Source organism: Pelodiscus sinensis, chromosome 1 (assembly GCF_052426305.1).
Source record: "Pelodiscus sinensis isolate ZL-2025 chromosome 1, ASM5242630v1, whole genome shotgun sequence".
NCBI lineage: Eukaryota > Metazoa > Chordata > Testudines > Trionychidae > Pelodiscus > Pelodiscus sinensis.
Genome location: NC_143052.1, coordinates 27,114,048 through 27,130,385, shown reverse-complemented (window position 1 = coordinate 27,130,385; position 16,338 = coordinate 27,114,048). Strand labels below are relative to the sequence as shown.

At 41.8% G+C, this 16,338-nt stretch overlaps 1 protein-coding gene across 20 annotated transcripts in view; it reads left to right on the top strand.

Moving 5' to 3' along the window:
- Window positions 1-16,338, top strand: part of SRPK2 (SRSF protein kinase 2) — a 248,897-nt gene that overhangs the window by 198,916 nt on the left and 33,643 nt on the right. For all 20 annotated transcript variants that reach the window (XM_089775444.1, XM_089775439.1, XM_089775461.1 and 17 more), the window contains 2 exons: window positions 8,544-8,644; window positions 8,747-8,854. In XM_089775444.1, coding sequence (XP_089631570.1) covers window positions 8,544-8,644; window positions 8,747-8,854 — 209 coding nt within the window. The remainder of the gene's footprint in view (window positions 1-8,543; window positions 8,645-8,746; window positions 8,855-16,338) is intronic.

The following is a 16,338-nucleotide window of genomic DNA, read 5'->3' as shown; positions in this document are numbered from 1 at the left end:
CCGGGATCAGCTGTGGAGTCCCCAGCTGTGAGGCGGTTGCCCCTTTGAAAGCCCGCCTCCACATGTTTCAAAGGGGCAGTGGAGCAGCACTTCAAAGGGGCAGCACAGCATTAACGCGTTAAATGAATGTGTTAATCCTGCCCTGCGTTAATCGCAGATGTTAACGCATGTCAATTGACAGCCCTAATTAAGAACAATACAATAAAGGTCAGACAGCCTTGTTAGCATTGAGCAGAAGACATCAGATGTGCTTGTGAGACTTTGGAAAAAGAAGTATAGGCTCTGCATTTTCTTAATGCATGGCTGAGACACAAAGTACTGGCTTGGTGAGGTTTTTTTAGAACTAGTTGTGATCTGTATATCAGGCTTCATGTAAGCACTGTGTGGGAGGTTAACGAATACGAGGAGATTTGTGAATGGTTACAAATAAGGGTGTGGAACAGAGCCAGGCATAGTAGTCTTTTGAGTATAGTGAATAGCAAATAAATTAGTTCCTGAGAATATTATGCACTTGCTGAGTTCGAAGATAATGAGACTGGGAAGAAGCAGAGAACAGTAAACTTAACTAATAAAGGAAAAGTAAGGGGAAGGAGGGACAAGTGATATTTATATGTGATTTAATCATGAAATCACAGCTCTGGAATCTATGCTCCTAGAATTCTGGTGCATTTCCACTTACTAGACATATTTGGAAACTGACACAAGAGAAAGATTTGTTAGGTTCAGTAGATGTTAGGGAGGAGAGAAGAAAAAACTTCAGCCTGTTGATGAAAGTTTATTGCCAGTGATCTGCCACAAAAAAAAAAAAAATCAAAAAAAGGATAAAGATCCCATGAACGAATGAACAAGGTGATAATGTAAAGAACATTGGTTTTGGTTCGACAGAGCTATGAAATGCTTTCTGATAAGAGGTAGAGACGACGATGATGATTATGGTTTAAGTAAAAAAGGCATACCCATTTTCTTGGTTCAAAAGTCTTTAAACAATAATTTGGAATAGAGTATAGATGAACTTTTTGCAAAATTCAAAAAATCTGGCGCATATTTCCAGTAGAAGTAATTTTTTTTAAAAAGGAGAAAGAGTAAGATGTTTGTAACTATAAGGAAGTTTATTGTGAATTTGGGGGCTTCATTATTTGGGTGCTATTTGATATCATCGCAAGTTTGGCACATAGATTAAATAGTTTTGAGAATTGTGACTTGGATACTATGAGTGCCTAAGTGTGTATTGATGCGTTGAGCGCTACATATCTGCAGATATCCGCAGCTATCCACAGTGGCCAGGTGGAGGTGGTTTCCCAAACCTCCCTGTGTGAAGGGCCTAGTGAAGAGCACAGAGGCCTAGTGCTCACCCTACCCAAGCACTTCAAACGCCACCACCCTCCCCTTCTGCCCTGACCTGCTGGAGCACCAGACCCAGTTCTGGTTCGGGAATACATGCTGCCCATTCCACTCGGCTGTTCTATGTTGTTGGCTAGTACAGTGCGGGGAATATATGAGGGAGGCTGCTGATTTCTGGGAGAAGAGGAGGGCTGGGTCTGGGCAAGGGCTAGAAATGCCCTGGGCAAGGGCCAGATTCCAGAGCAGTAGAGCCCATCTCCTGCTGTGGGGATTGGAACGGGCAGGGCTCCTACACTGTACCCCTCTGCTCCAGTGAGATCTGACAGATGTCTCAGTTGCCAGATGCCATTGCTCTTGATTTCTGAGCAGCAGCAGCACATGATGCAAATCCATTTCCTGCCCTCAACCCATCTCTTGAGATCCTCACCTTGCTCCTGTGCTGCTCTTTATTTCAGTCCCTGCTCACAATCATAGAATCCCAGAGCTGAAAGAGACCTCAGGAGGTTATCAAGTCCAACTTTCTGCCCAAAGCAGGACCAACCCCAGCTAGATCATCCCAGCCAGGGTTTGTCAAGCCGGGACTTAAAAATCTCTAGGGATGGAGGTTCTACCACCATCCTAGGTAACCCGTTACAGTGTTTCACCACCTTTCTTACTTCATAGGCTGAATCAGCCAGACTCTGCTCTCAGGTTTGGAGGGTAACCAAGAAGAAACAAATCGCTTAATGCGAATAAATGAAAGGTTTATTAGATATTACAGGTGATATAAAAAGAAAAGGCAAGAGAAAGCTTACAACTTCCCTTTGGCTTGCTGGGGACTCTGACTCAGCAAGGGATGGACTCCTGGGCCAGGTCCAAAAGGCAACTCTGTACAGTTCCAGGTCCTTCCGGAAGTCCAAAGGGGATTGGCAACAGTAAACAATATATAGCCTGTATATTAAAATTCTAGAAGTGGCAACTAACTACGTGCAGAGGGAAAAACAAATCAAACACCTGCCTGTTTGAGAAGATTCTCACAGACAGACTTGTTTACCTCAGAGCTTATTTCAACTATGCGATGAGCTCAGCCATGCCAGGCATGGCCTAGCTCTCTAACAAGCTAGCTAGCTGGGAATTTTCCTTGCTAACAGCAGGCCAAAGCCTATTTTCTAGTTTGCAGACATGATGAGAACTGGGAAGATTCACTAACTCCTCGAAATACAATGGTCGTCCAGTTTTCCAACCACAACACCACCCTCCTAGTGAAATAGCTTTTCCTAATATCCAACCTGCACCTTCCCCACTGCAACTTGAGACTGTTGCTCCTCATTCTGCCATCTGTCACTACTGAGAACAGCCTCTTTGGATTGCTGTTCAGATCGTTAAAGGCTGCTATCAAATCCCCCCTCAATCTTATCTTCTGCAGACTAAACAAGCCCAAATCCCTCATCCTCTCTCACGCGTCCACATCCTTTCTGTAGTGGGTGGCCCAGAGTTGGGTGCAGTACTCCAGATGTGGCCTCACTAGTGCCAAATAAAGGGGAATAATAACTTCTCTAGATCTGCTGGAAATGCTCCTCCTAATTCACTCTAATATGCTATTAGCCTTCTTGGCTACAAGGGCACACTGTTGACTCATATCCAGCTTCTCATCCACTGTAATCCCCAGGTCTTTTTCTGAAGTTAGTCCCCAGCCTATAACAGTGCTTCGGATTCTTCCATCCCAAGTGCAGGACTCTGCACTTGTCCTTGTTGAACCTCATCACATTTCTTTTGGCCCAGTCATCCAATTTGTCTAGGTCACTCTGGACCTTATCCCTACCCTCCAGCATATCTACCTCTCCCCGTCTTAGTGTCATCCTCAAATTTGCGGATAGTGCAATCCATCGCCTCATCCAGGATACTAATAAAGATGTTGAACAAAATCGGCCCCAGAACCAATCCTTGGGGCACTCTGCTTGAAACCGACCACCAACCAGACATTGAGCCTTTGATCACTACCCATTGAGCTCGACAATCTAGCCAGCTTTCTATCCACCTTACAGTCCATTTGTCCAAACCATACTTCTTTAACTTGCTGGCAAGAATTATGTTCACAGAGCCAGTTATCTCGTCAGAGAAAGCAATCAGGTTGGTCAGGCATGAATTGCCCTTGGTGAATCCATGTTGACTATTCCTGATCACTTTCCTCTCTTCCTAGTGCTTCAGAATGGATTCCTTGAGGATTCCCTCCATGATTTTTCCAGGGACTGAGGTGAGACTGACTGGTCTGTACTTTCCTGGATTGTCATCGTTCTGGGTATGTCTACACTACCACACTAGTTTGAACTAGGATGGTTAATGTAGTCAGTCGAAGTTGCAAATGAAGCCCGGGATTTAAATATCCTGGGCTTCATTTGCATCTTGCCGGGCGCCGCCATTTTTAAATCCCTGTTAGTGCGGACTCCGTGCCCGCGGCTACACGCGGCACGGAGTAGGTAGTTCGAATTATGCTTTCTAATTCGAACTACTGGTACGCCTCAACAGTAGTTCGAATTAGAAAGCCTAATTTGAACTACCTACTCCGTGCCGTGTGTAGCCGCGGGCAGGGAGTCCGCACTAACAGGGATTTAAAAATAGCGGCGCCCGGCAAGATGCAAATGAAGCCCGGGATATTTAAATCCCGGGCTTCATTTGCAACTTCGACTGACTACATTAACCACCCTAGTTCGAACTAGGGTGGTAGTGTAGACATACCCTCTTTTTTTTAAAGATGGGCACTATGTTTTCCTTTTCCAATCGTCTGGGTCCTCCCCTGATCTCAAGCTGCCTGCCTCTTCCCTGCAAGATCCCACATCCTTCTCACTTATATGTGCACTCTCCCTCCTCCCCTGGAGATGTCTTTCTGTGCAGATGAAGATAAAATCTGATTAGAAGATTGCAGATCACATGACAGGTTGAGCCTAGTGGATAATGATCCATATTTTTATGTCCATGCAAGACTCTACTAATATGGGCTTTTGAAGAATACTACCCTGATATCTATTAGAAAAGTAAAAGAAGATGGGTCCTTTGGGACACATGGTCTTTAAATATTTTGCAGACTTTTTAGCTTTCTTTTCTTTCTGCTTGAATACATTCATCCTGTATCCTACAAAATGGATTCAGAGTGAAAAGCTGATAATGGAAAGGTGTAGTAAATTACAGGTTAGTCAGCATCTGTCAGGAATTGTCTCTAGATAATCATAGAAAAGAGACCTTCTTTGTTCGTCTAGTCCATGCTTCTGTAGGTATTAGCTACTAGTCCATCTCTGGTAGGTGTTTGGCTAACCTGTTCTTAACCTTCAATGGCAGAGAATTTGTTCCCATGCTTAACTACCCCTATAGTTAAGAAGTTTTTGCTAAGATTTACTAATGTCTAACCCAAATCTCCCTTGCTACAATTTAAGCCCATTACTTCTTTGTCCTGTCCTCGGTGGTTAAGGAGAACAATTTATCAACCGTTTCATTACAAAAGCCTTGTACGTACTTGAAGATTATTATATGTCTCCCTCCCATCCTTCTCTTTTCCAAATTACACACACTTCGTTTTTTCAGTCTTATTTCATAGGTCATGTTTTCTGATCTTTATTCATTTTAGTTGCTGTCTTTGGACTTTCACTACTTTGTCCACATCTTTCCGAAAGTGTGATGGCCATAAACGGACACAGTACTCTAATTGATGCCTTCTCAGCGCTGAGTAGAGTGGAATGTTTTCTTCTGATGTCTAGCTTACAACACTCCTATTAATACATTCCCAAATAATGTTTGCTTTTTTTGCAACTAGATTACATTGTTGACTCATATTTAGTTTTGATCAGCTATAATCTCCAGATCCTTTTCTGCATTACTCCTTTATAGACAGTCATCTCCAATTTTGTATTTCTGCAATTGGATATTCCTTCCTCAATACAGTCATTTGCATTTGTCCTTGTTGAGTTTCATCATGTTTATTCCAGACCATTTCTCCAGTTTGTCAAGATAATTTTTAATTCTTATTCTATCCTCTGAAATGCTTTCAGCCCCTCCCAGTTGGAAACGATCCACAAACTTGATCAGTGCACTCTTCGTGCCGTTATCCAAATCATTTATAAAGATACTAAAGAACTGACCCAGGATATATCCCTGCGGGACCCTCACTTGATATGCACTTCCAGCTTGATTATGAACTACTTGTAACTAATCTCCTTGTATGCTTTTCTAGCCAGTTATACACCTGCCTTCTTAAGAGTCGTAAGACATTCATAGATTCCTTCAGGAAATTCTTTTAAGTTGAATGACAAACGTATTCCTAATTGCAAAACTGACACCATGAATGTGCCTGAAGATTTTCATTTTAAAAAAAAGTTTAGCCTCCACTTTCTTCTCTCAGTAGAACTTCATCTGAGCAATCTGTCTCACTCAGGGCAGTGACACTGTTGTTATATCTTGCAAGTTCCCTGGCAACATAGCATTTCTTCTTTCCAGACATACATTATATTGTTGTTCATCTGGGTGTGAACAATTCATGTAGTAAAAGTCATTATCTCGTCCACAGGCGGACTGGTCCCATTGAACATGATAATCCAGCCAAAAGTGTATTAGGGATGTTAAATTGTGTTTAATCAGCTAATCGAGTAGTCGATGGAATTTTGATAAGAGGGAAACTGCAGAGCCACAGCTGGGTTAGCTCCCAACTCCAGGAGCTAACCCCACTTCAGCTCTGCCTTTTAAATGTATTAAGAGCTGCTAGCTCTAAATGTATTAAGAGCTGTCCCGACTTGCGCCTGGTCCCAGATGCTGCGATTTCCCCCTTATCCACCAGGCTCTTAATACATTTAAAAAGCAGAGGTGCAGCAGAAAGGAATGAGCACGAGCTGGGAATCAGCTGTCCTACCTCGCGCCCAGTCGCAGCACCAGCTCCTGGTGCTTATCAGGTAGTCGACTAGACCCGTACATCCCTAGATTGTATATGAGAGCCTAGATTTAGGGCACCTTTTCTAGCCCTCTCCTCATGTAGGGTGAGCAGAGGAGAGCCTGAAAAGGACTGCTCAGTCACAATAGTGGTTGCTGAACTGCATCCCTGTCTCTATACAGAATTAAGATGACCAACCAGCTACCAATGCCTAAATGTAGATTAGTGACTAGGATAGTCAGCAAAAGTGACGAGGAGTCCTGTGGCACCTTATAGACTAACTGAAGTGTAGGAGCATAAGCTTTCGTGGGCAAAGACCCACTTCGTCAGATGCATGTGGGTCTTTGCCCACGAAAGCTTATGCTCCTACACTTCAGTTAGTCTATAAGGTGCCACAGGACTCCTCGTCGCTTTTGCAGATTCAGACTAACACGGCTACCCCTCTGATACTAGGATAGTCAGATTCACTATAACTTATGATTGTTTTTCTTGAGTTTATTAACAACCAGTCTGCTGTTGACATCATTGTGTATGCCCCAATGCTTGAGTCCATTGAGGATATTAAGGAAATGTTTTACATAGATCTTTACAGAGAACAACTGACTGGGGCAGGCAAGATCCAGCCCACCAAGCTTTTGAATGCAGCCTGTGGCCTACAGCAGGGAACAGCTCCAAGCTGCTCAAAGCAGCTGGCTGCTCCATGTGCTTCTCTGTACCACTCACTGGGGGAGAGGCATCACACGTTGCCCCTTCCCCAGCACAATCTCTCAGTTCCAATTGGCTTAGACAGATCATTGCAGGGACCAGAGTGAACCAGTGGCAATGGCAGGGAAATAATTACATGATTAAGATATACCCAGATAATCCTGACTAGTTACTCTCACCCTCACACTGCAAAAGAAGGTGAAAACCGGCCTAAAGTCACTGATAATCTGATTTAGGAGAAAATTCCTTCCTAACTCATATGTAGTGATCTTGAGCGTGTAAGCAAGAACCAGCCGGCCCAAGGACCTGCAAGAGAGAATTCTCAGAGCTCTGGCCCTCCCTGTCCAACATCCCACTCCAGGTGTAGTCATATCTGATGCTTCAGAAGAAGGAGATTAAAAAAAGCCTACCACCCTTACAGAATACATTGGGGAAAGGGAGAGAATCACTTTTTGTCCTTTGAAGCATTGTAATTTGTTTGTAGTAGCTGAAAACGATATCAACATTCTACTTGATTATTTTTTTCCATAACAATTACAAGTTATGGTTGGCATTTTCCCCCCTCAAAGAAGATTCCTATAATTGTCTTTACCTTCTCATACTCAGTTGAGATGTGAGACATTTTTTCTCAGTGCCTTCCAAGATGAAGCACAAGTCCTTCATAGGAATCTTTGTCCTTGTTGGTCTGGAAATGCAATACCAAACATGAATTACAAACTCCAGTTCCCCCACACATGCTAATACTTCTGAGCTACTGATATCCCACAGAGTTAATAATTTTGTTCTTAGCATACAGAACCTAGCAGTTTCTAATCTGCATGAAAATCTATTTTATACATTTTACATCTTCCAATGCAAACTATGTATTTTCTTTAATCTGCAAATAGCAAAGTGATTGTTGTGGACAGAGTGTTGTACTTATGAATCAGTGTCTTCAGAAATCACCTTACTTAACAGTATCTTCAATATCAGATACATATTAGATACCCTCTATTTTGAGTGAAATATTAAGAACAGATTAAAATTGTGAGTAAAATGTTTCACTGGTAGTTCAGGATGGGAATGGGTGAATGTTCAAATTGGAAAATTATGCAGACTTCAGGACATTTTAAAATTCTTTTAACAATCTAATATGCTATTACACTTGAACTGTTTTATTAATCCAGCAACCCTGGGAAACAGGGTGTGCCAGATTAAAGATTTTGCTGGCCCAAGGAAGACACTGTGGGGTCTGGATTATGGGGGATGGGAGTGAAGTGCTTACCAGGACCCCACTCCTGGGGACACTTGTGGCTCTGCGCTCCCGCTGCTCTCAGGCAGCACTCTATGCTACTATGGGAGCAGCAGGGAGGAGCCAAAGGGGCAGTGTGCAGAGCCACTTCCTCCATACCATGGATGTTCCTGTATTAGAGACATCTGGAGTACCAAGTGTATTAGAAACAAAGGTGAAGATACCTGTCACTTCAAATTATCGTAATTGTCAGCTAATGATTTTGATATCTCCCAAGTTTTTAAGAAACTTAATGAAGTGCTACACTAGAAAATGTTTATAGACAATGAAAAACATGCCATGGATACTATTTGCTCTAATTCTTATTCGTACTAGCAAAAACCCGTGCTGCAGACTTATTGGTGAATCCTCTGGATCCAAGAAATGCAGATAAAATTAGAGTTAAAATTGCTGACCTGGGAAATGCTTGCTGGGTGGTAAGTATAAAAATCTTATTTTAATTATTTAGCCTTCATTATTCAGAACAAGACTTTTTATTGTTCAGTTTCTTTCCATTAATGCTGTTCTTTCCATTTTAGCATAAACACTTTACCGAAGACATCCAGACAAGACAATATAGATCCATAGAGGTTTTAATAGGAGCAGGTTACAGTACCCCTGCTGATATCTGGAGTACAGCCTGTATGGTAAGAACAAGAATATGCTGTTATTTTATTATGTCAGTCAATCTTTATTTTACCAAATAAAATCCATTTAGAACAATTGCTTATTTACAGTGGGGTCCTGGCTAAGATGGTTCTTATTATAAATTACGTAAACACAGGAACAATGCTGTAGCTGAGATGATAAACATATTTTCACTGTAAGTTTGATTTCCCCACACACACACACACACACATATCAACGTTTCCAATATCCTGCCATAACTGCCTCAGTTTCTTTTCACTGCCCATGGCTAGAGTTGGAGCTGCATGTGTTGTCTTTACCTCACACTTTCAGGTTTCTGAGAAATTTTCTTGTATAGATTTAGTTTGTGTTAGTTTATTATTAGTAGATTAGATGACTACAGGGCTGGCAACATTCTTCAACGGGCCCTGGGCAATCTGCAGGGGAGGCTTGGCTCCCGGTCTACCAGAAGGGGGTGGGGCATCAGGTGGAAGGGGAACAGCTTGGAGCAGCCAGGCCTGAGCACCCCGTAGACAATGCTTTTAAATTTCTGGGCTCAGGGCAAGCGCCCCTATTCTGTCTCCTCCCCAATTGGCAGCCCTGTTTGTTCCCCTGACAAGGGCCTGAGCATTGTCCTTTATGTATGGGAGCTTGATTCTCAATGAAGAAAACATTAGAGAGAGGTGCTTCATCTGCAAGTTATTGACAAAGAGGACTCAGGTGGTGAGAGTCTTTTGGCTAAAGCAGAACATTCTGGAGCAGGGCAGGAGGCCCCTTTGGCACAAAGGCCCTCATCTTATCAGTGGTTGCCCACAGAGGTGGCAAATGATGCAATCCTGGTGCTTCTCCCATGAGGAAAAGGTTGTTCGCCCTCTTCTGGTGCAGCAAAGAAGAAATCCCATAAAAAGAGCTTGGAACCATTCCAGGTCTCAGAGGTACTATTCCACCTTTAGGAGGGGCATTGACCAACTTTCAACTTATTTTGGCGTGTGGGATGGAGCAGGTCTATCCAACTGCTACAGTCTGTGCTGTTTACTTCTGGCTCTGGCCATGTGGCATCTGTTCAGTCCAGTACCAACAACATTGGCATCATTACTGACCATCTCCATGCCAACAACATACCAAGTGATAGCAGACGTTCTTTGCCTCTCAATTCCAGACTCTCTGCTTGTTCAATTCTCTGGTGCTTTGTCTAGCAGCTTGTCTTCTGTCCTTGGCACCTTCTTACTGTGTCAAATTACTGTTGGGTCCCTCAACACCACAGCTCTCACTGCCTCAGCTTCAGGCTATGGAGTCGAGGCCAAGCCAGGCTTGCATGCACTCCTCCTCTGCCCTCTCTCCTCAGCATCTGGAAGAAAGATGAATGCATGCAAGCTGTGTACTTTCCCCTCGCACCCTGATAGGAGAATGGGAAGAAGAGCAAACAGTGTCCCAATATGCGTGGCTGCAGCCCCTGCTGCCTTTCTGAAATGGCACCCTTGCCCCATCCCTACATGAACAGTTTCCCTACCTAGATGTGGTCCTCGGGTCAAAAAGTTTGCCTACCCCTGTTTTGGGGCTTCATGCTATCTATAATGCCTGTCAGACCTTTCAGGATCACATCAAGAGTGCAACATTTCTCATACTCTCCGGCAATACCACCACTTTTTAAAGTGTGGGCTATCCTGACAATCAGTGTTCTCTGTAAGCTGTGCCCTTGGCGGTCATCCAAAAGAGATTCTGATGCTGTCCAGCTGATTAACAGAGGGTACAGCTACATAGCAACATTATTTCAAAATAACTAGTTATTTCAAAATAACTTAGCTGCATCTACACAGCAGGCAGTTATTTCAAAATAAAGTCAAAATATTGTCAAGCTGGAGGACTTTATTCCAACTCCTGTAACCCTCATTGTAGGAGGAGTAAGGGCAGTCACAGGAAAAGTTCTCTATTTTGAAATAAGTAGCTGTGTAAATGCTCCCAATTTTGAAATAAGCTTTTTTGAAATAAGCTACACAATTGACATAGCTCAATTTGTGTAGCTTATTTGAGATAATCCCTGTGTAGATGCACCCAGAGTGCCCATAGCTGGCAGCATGTGTTTTTACTGGTGGTGCGCATGCTTCATTGCGCATAAAATTTATTCTGCACATGGTTGAAAAAAATTAGAGGGAACATTGCTGACGATCAACCTATTTGACATGAGAGAAAATAAAAAATGCCATCTCTTCTGTTCCTGAGGTCATCTCAGTCCAGATTTCTTGATCAATTCTTTCTACCTGAGCTGGGAGTCTCACTTCTGTATGCCTTTCCTCTAATTCTAGTCATCTGACAAGTAATTTTCTAGCTAACATTGGACCATGTCAGGCTCATTCTGATTGCTCCAGCATGGCCCAGACAGTGTTCATTCTCCTGCATCCTCACATCATCATTTTAGTCTCCCATATTCCTCCTTCATCCTGAGCTCCTGACTCAGAATCCCAGTCAAGTTTTGCATCCATCACTCAGATTTCTGTATCTGTGTGTGAGCACTGCATGATTCAGTGAGGAAAAGGAATGATGTTCAGTGGTGGCACAGCAGCTCTTGCATAATAGTTGGAAGCCCTTAACCAGATTGGCCTATTCAGCCAAATAGAAGCTTCACTCAATATGATCATTAGCCCAGGGAGTTCAGTCAACACTGGTTTGTATCCAGGACATCTTGGAGTACTTGTTACAATTTCAGTCTTCTGGTTTTCTACTTAGGCCAGGTTAACATTGGCAGAGAAAATTGATGCAAGATACACAACTCCAGCTATGTGAATTGCGTAGCTGGAGTGAAGCTCCTTGCATCGATTTTCTGGGGTGGATGTGGGGTGTGGCAGAGGGTTACCTTTTACACTGAGTTTGTAAGCATGGAAGATGAAAAGGATAGTGGAGCATTCATGTTGAAAAAATGAGTATTTTAAAAACCGCAGCGATTAGAATCTTAGTAAATCTAGTGTTTGGAGTAGTCATGGTAGTATTAGCCAATCATAGTTAAAATTGCAACTCAGTTTCCGGTGATTTTGATGTCTACTTTAAAAGATACAGAGTATAAATGCTCCATCCAAATTGGTTTGTTGTCTTTGTGGCAAAAAGTGGATTTTTTTTCAGATAAATTGACTGTGAATTGGACCAACATATCCTGGAATTACAAGATCTGCAAATAGAAGTATTCACCAGCATTTCAAAAAAGAAAGAAAGAAAAAAAAAAAGCAAAGGACAGAAATCAAACTTTGTTGTTTCTTGGGGTCATATCAGTTAGATTATCTATGAATGGTAGAGTTCAGAGAATTTATACATTAAATATGTATTTCAAATACCTAGGTTCTTGTAAATTTATCTTACCTGTTAATTCCTTTCTTTTTAATTGTTGTTCTCTCTAGGTACTGTCTAGATCCACTCTGTGCTATTTCACCTTAACATATTTTTGGTCTATAAATATTCTTTTTTCTTTACTTTAAAGAGTTCAGGTTTGTAGGTGCAACCTATCTAGCTAACTTTGTCATTAGCTTGCTAGTGACTTGTCAGACTGCTATCCAGCTTACAAGGCCCACAAGCTTTAAGTGCAGTTATTTGCTACTGTGGGCTTCTTGTACCTTATACATTCCAAACTCTGTAGGCATCAACTTTGGATCCTTTAAATTGTCAGGTATGAAGTGGTTCAAGGAATTTAAAAGCTCTCCCAGCTCTCTGCATTTGAACACTTTGCAAGTTTTATGAATCAAAACAACTCCTGTGTGAAACATTTACAGCTCTAACTGTTGGTGTGAGAGCCATATCCTAAGAGGTTCTGATTATGTGCAACTTCCACTGAATCTAGTGGGAGTTGTGGGTACTCAGCAGCTTGCAGGAAGAAACCATAGATAACATACAGAAAAGAGGAGAGAAGACAATGGAAATAACATGAAAATAAGCTTTTTTTGATTGAGCGGGTTAGGTGTATGCTTTCTGTAAGTTCCAAACTGTTTAAAAAAATGTTTACATAATATAAGGAAAAGACTGTGTATCTCATACTTTATATATCAAGAGGTGGAAAGTTAGTTGTAGAAGGGAAACTGATAAAAATAAGTTTTAGAAAGGATTAAAAGGAAAAAAGTAAAGAAGCTTTAATAGCAGGAGAAAGAAGAATAAGAGACTGGACGTGTGTTCTGGTGAACAGCAGAAATGGTCTGGTGCTTTCCTTAAATGTTTATATTCATCTTCCTCTCCCCATCATACTGTACATTACAATCTATATAAAATATGGCAGAATTAATATTGTTCCATAGGAAGGAGGCAGATGATAAACTGATACTAGAATCAGAGAAAGCAGCTTGCCTTGCATTTTGAAATGGAGGAGAGATGCTGCAAGTTAGTAAACAGTTTAGAAAGCTATTAAGTGAAACAAATTTAGATTCCAGTAAGAGATGCTGTGCACAAAGTAAAATACCCGTGTGCAAATTTTTCCATCTGCAGATATGGGCAGTATTCATTGCTTTTGTTAACTAGTGACTGCTGCTTTGCTTTGAAGAATGCTGTACACAGAAAGAATTCTACAGGGAACAAATGGTCTTATTATACTTCTGTCATAATCTGTGTTTTTGCAATTCCTTCCATGACTCCTCTTATACACGGAATGCCTTCTATGAGCAAGTTCTGCTGCTAAAACTGCTATGATCTCCTTCAAACACTTACATTTAGATTTGTTTTTCTTTTGATACCTTTGAGAAATTGCCAACTGATAATTCCAGGGAGGTCACTGAAGATCACTGGTCTTTGGGAACTCAGTGAATTTTGTTGTGTCTTAGCTCACACATGTATAATGAAATTAACAAAGTATAAAGAGACATTAACTGCTAAAGTGAATATCAAGATTTATTGATTCAAGAGATAAACATAGATCAAGGTAAACTTAAGGTCAATATTTACTTCAAAGAACAATGTAATCTTAGAATCATAGAATACTAGGACTGGAAGGGACCTCGAGAGGTCATCGAGTCCAGTCCCCTGCCCTAATGGCAGGACCAAATACTGTCTAGACCATCCCTGATGGACATTTATCTAACCTACTCTTAAATATCTCCAGAGATGGAGATTCCACAACCTCCCTGGGCAATTTATTCCAGTGTTTGACCACCCTGACAGTTAGGAACTTTTTCTTAATGTCTTAATGCTGATACAGAGGCAGCAGCGCGGGGTGGCAGCAGCAGCCCCTGTCTGGGAGGAGGGAGGAGGGAGAAGCTTTCCATGGAGGAAGGCTGCTCTGCAAGGAGCTGCGGCCCCTTGAGGACAGGGACTGCTGCTGCCACTCAGCCTCTGCCTGTGACTGGTCTGGGCTTGCTCTGGACAGAGTCTGCTTCGAAGCAGCCTGCCCTGCCCTCCCTCTTCTCCCCCTCCCCCCCCCCCCATTGCCTCTGATAGAGGCAGCAGCAGGGGGAAAAGGCAGCACTGCAGTGCTGGTGCTGGGGGGACAGGCTTTTAAACCAGCTCCCCCCAACACCAACTCTTGCTCCCTGGGCTTGCTGCTTAGGCTTATCGGTTAATTGTATACTTGTCTACATGTTAACATCCCCAATACACATATTTTGCAAGCTAGCACAAGTGTAAAATAACTGCTCAGCCATAATTGCACAAGTAGCAGTAGTGGAGGCACAACTTGGCTGTGTTGACTATGTATTCAAAACAGTTTTGGGCTAGTGTGAATATGTGTACACAAGTGGGGAATTACCTCCTCGTTTGTATTGTAGACATAAATAATGATAGCACAGTTCCCTAGGAGTGCAAGCTGTCTTGGCACTGATCTACTATGGCTCTGTGCTTGCTTTCTGAGGCACCAACCATCTGGATGTAAATTTATATAAGGAAAAGTAACTGTAACCCAACTCCAGAGCCTTTTGACTGCCACAGACCAAAAGTTTTGAATCCTCTTTGTTGTGGCCATTTCTTTCCTTGCTACTATAGTTAGCAAACTTTTAATTGTTATTCTGGTTATTTAATGTTGATTGTTTGAATAACAATTGTTTGATTGTCAGTATTAGATTCAGCATCACAGTCCAGCCTTGTCAGTTCCATTCACTTTGTATTATCCAGTCAGTATACTATACAAACAAATAGAAACCTGCACTGTGTAAAGCATGGAGTCAAAGCTACCCAAGAAGACAAAGGGAGAAGCTGAATCAGGTTTGAGGTGTTACCAAGTTTCTGTTCTGCACTGAAGTAGAACAATAAGCATGGATCTGATGAGGCTTGAGGCTCACACTGACTATTCTTGGGTGCAAAACACCTCTGCCTGTGACTTCAATATCCTAGGTCTCCGTCCCCCCATACATTTGTTAATAGAGTTTCTGCTCATCAGTTTTTTCTTCCCACACATACTTATTCTGCTCCAAGAAATTAATTTTGACACACCACATAATCTCTACCTATATGAACTTTGCTATCTGGGAATCAATTTTTAAAATATAGGACTCTTTTGAGATTCTTAAAGACCAGCTACATTTCATACACATTCTGTTAAGAAATCTGGTACCATCTTCTGCATTAGTGAGGACATCTCCTCCTTAGATCCAGGTGGCCATGGATGGCTTCTCACTTTCATCTGATTTGGATTATGATTTTTCTGAAGGATCATGGTAAAAAAAAAAAAACCTCAATCTCTTTGCTTTTTTGACTGCTGCTGCACATTGAATGGATGTTTTCAGAGAACTATCCACAATGACTCCCAAGATCTCTCTCTTGAGTAGTTGTATCTAAATTAGTCCCCATCGTATTGTATCTATAGTTGGGATTATTTTTTCCAATGTGCATTACTTTACATTTATCAACATTAAATTTTATTTGCCATTTTGTTGCCCAATTACTTAGTTTGGTGAGATCTTTTTGAAGCTCTTCACAGTCTGCTTTGATCTTAGCTATCTTGAGCAGTTTCATATCATCTGCAAATTTTGCCACCTCCCTGTTGACCCCTTTCTCTAGATCATTTATAAATAAATTGGATAGGTTTGGTTCCAGGACAGACCCTTGGGGGACACCACTCTCTGCTGTGAATACTTACCATTTATTCCTACCCTATGTTTCCTGTCTTTTAACTAGTTATCAATTCATGAACCGACCTTCCCTCTTATTCCATGATAACTTACTTTACTTAAGAGCCTTTGGTGAGGGACCTTGTGAAAGGCTTTCTACAAATCTAAGTATACTATATCTACTGGATCCCCTTTGTCCACATGCTTATTGATCCCCCTCAGAGACTCTAGTAGATTAGTAAGGCATGATTTTCCTTTACAGAATCCATGTTGACTTTCCCCCAACAAATTATGTTCATCTATGTGTCTGACATTCTATTCTTAACTACAGTTTCAGCTAATTTGCCCAGTACTGATGTTGGACTTATTGGTCTGTAATTGTCAGGATCACTTCTACAGGACTTTTAAAATATTGGCATCACATTAGCTATATTCCAGTCATTAGGTATGGAAGCTGATTTAAAGGTTAGGTTACAGATCACAGTTAATAGTTCCGC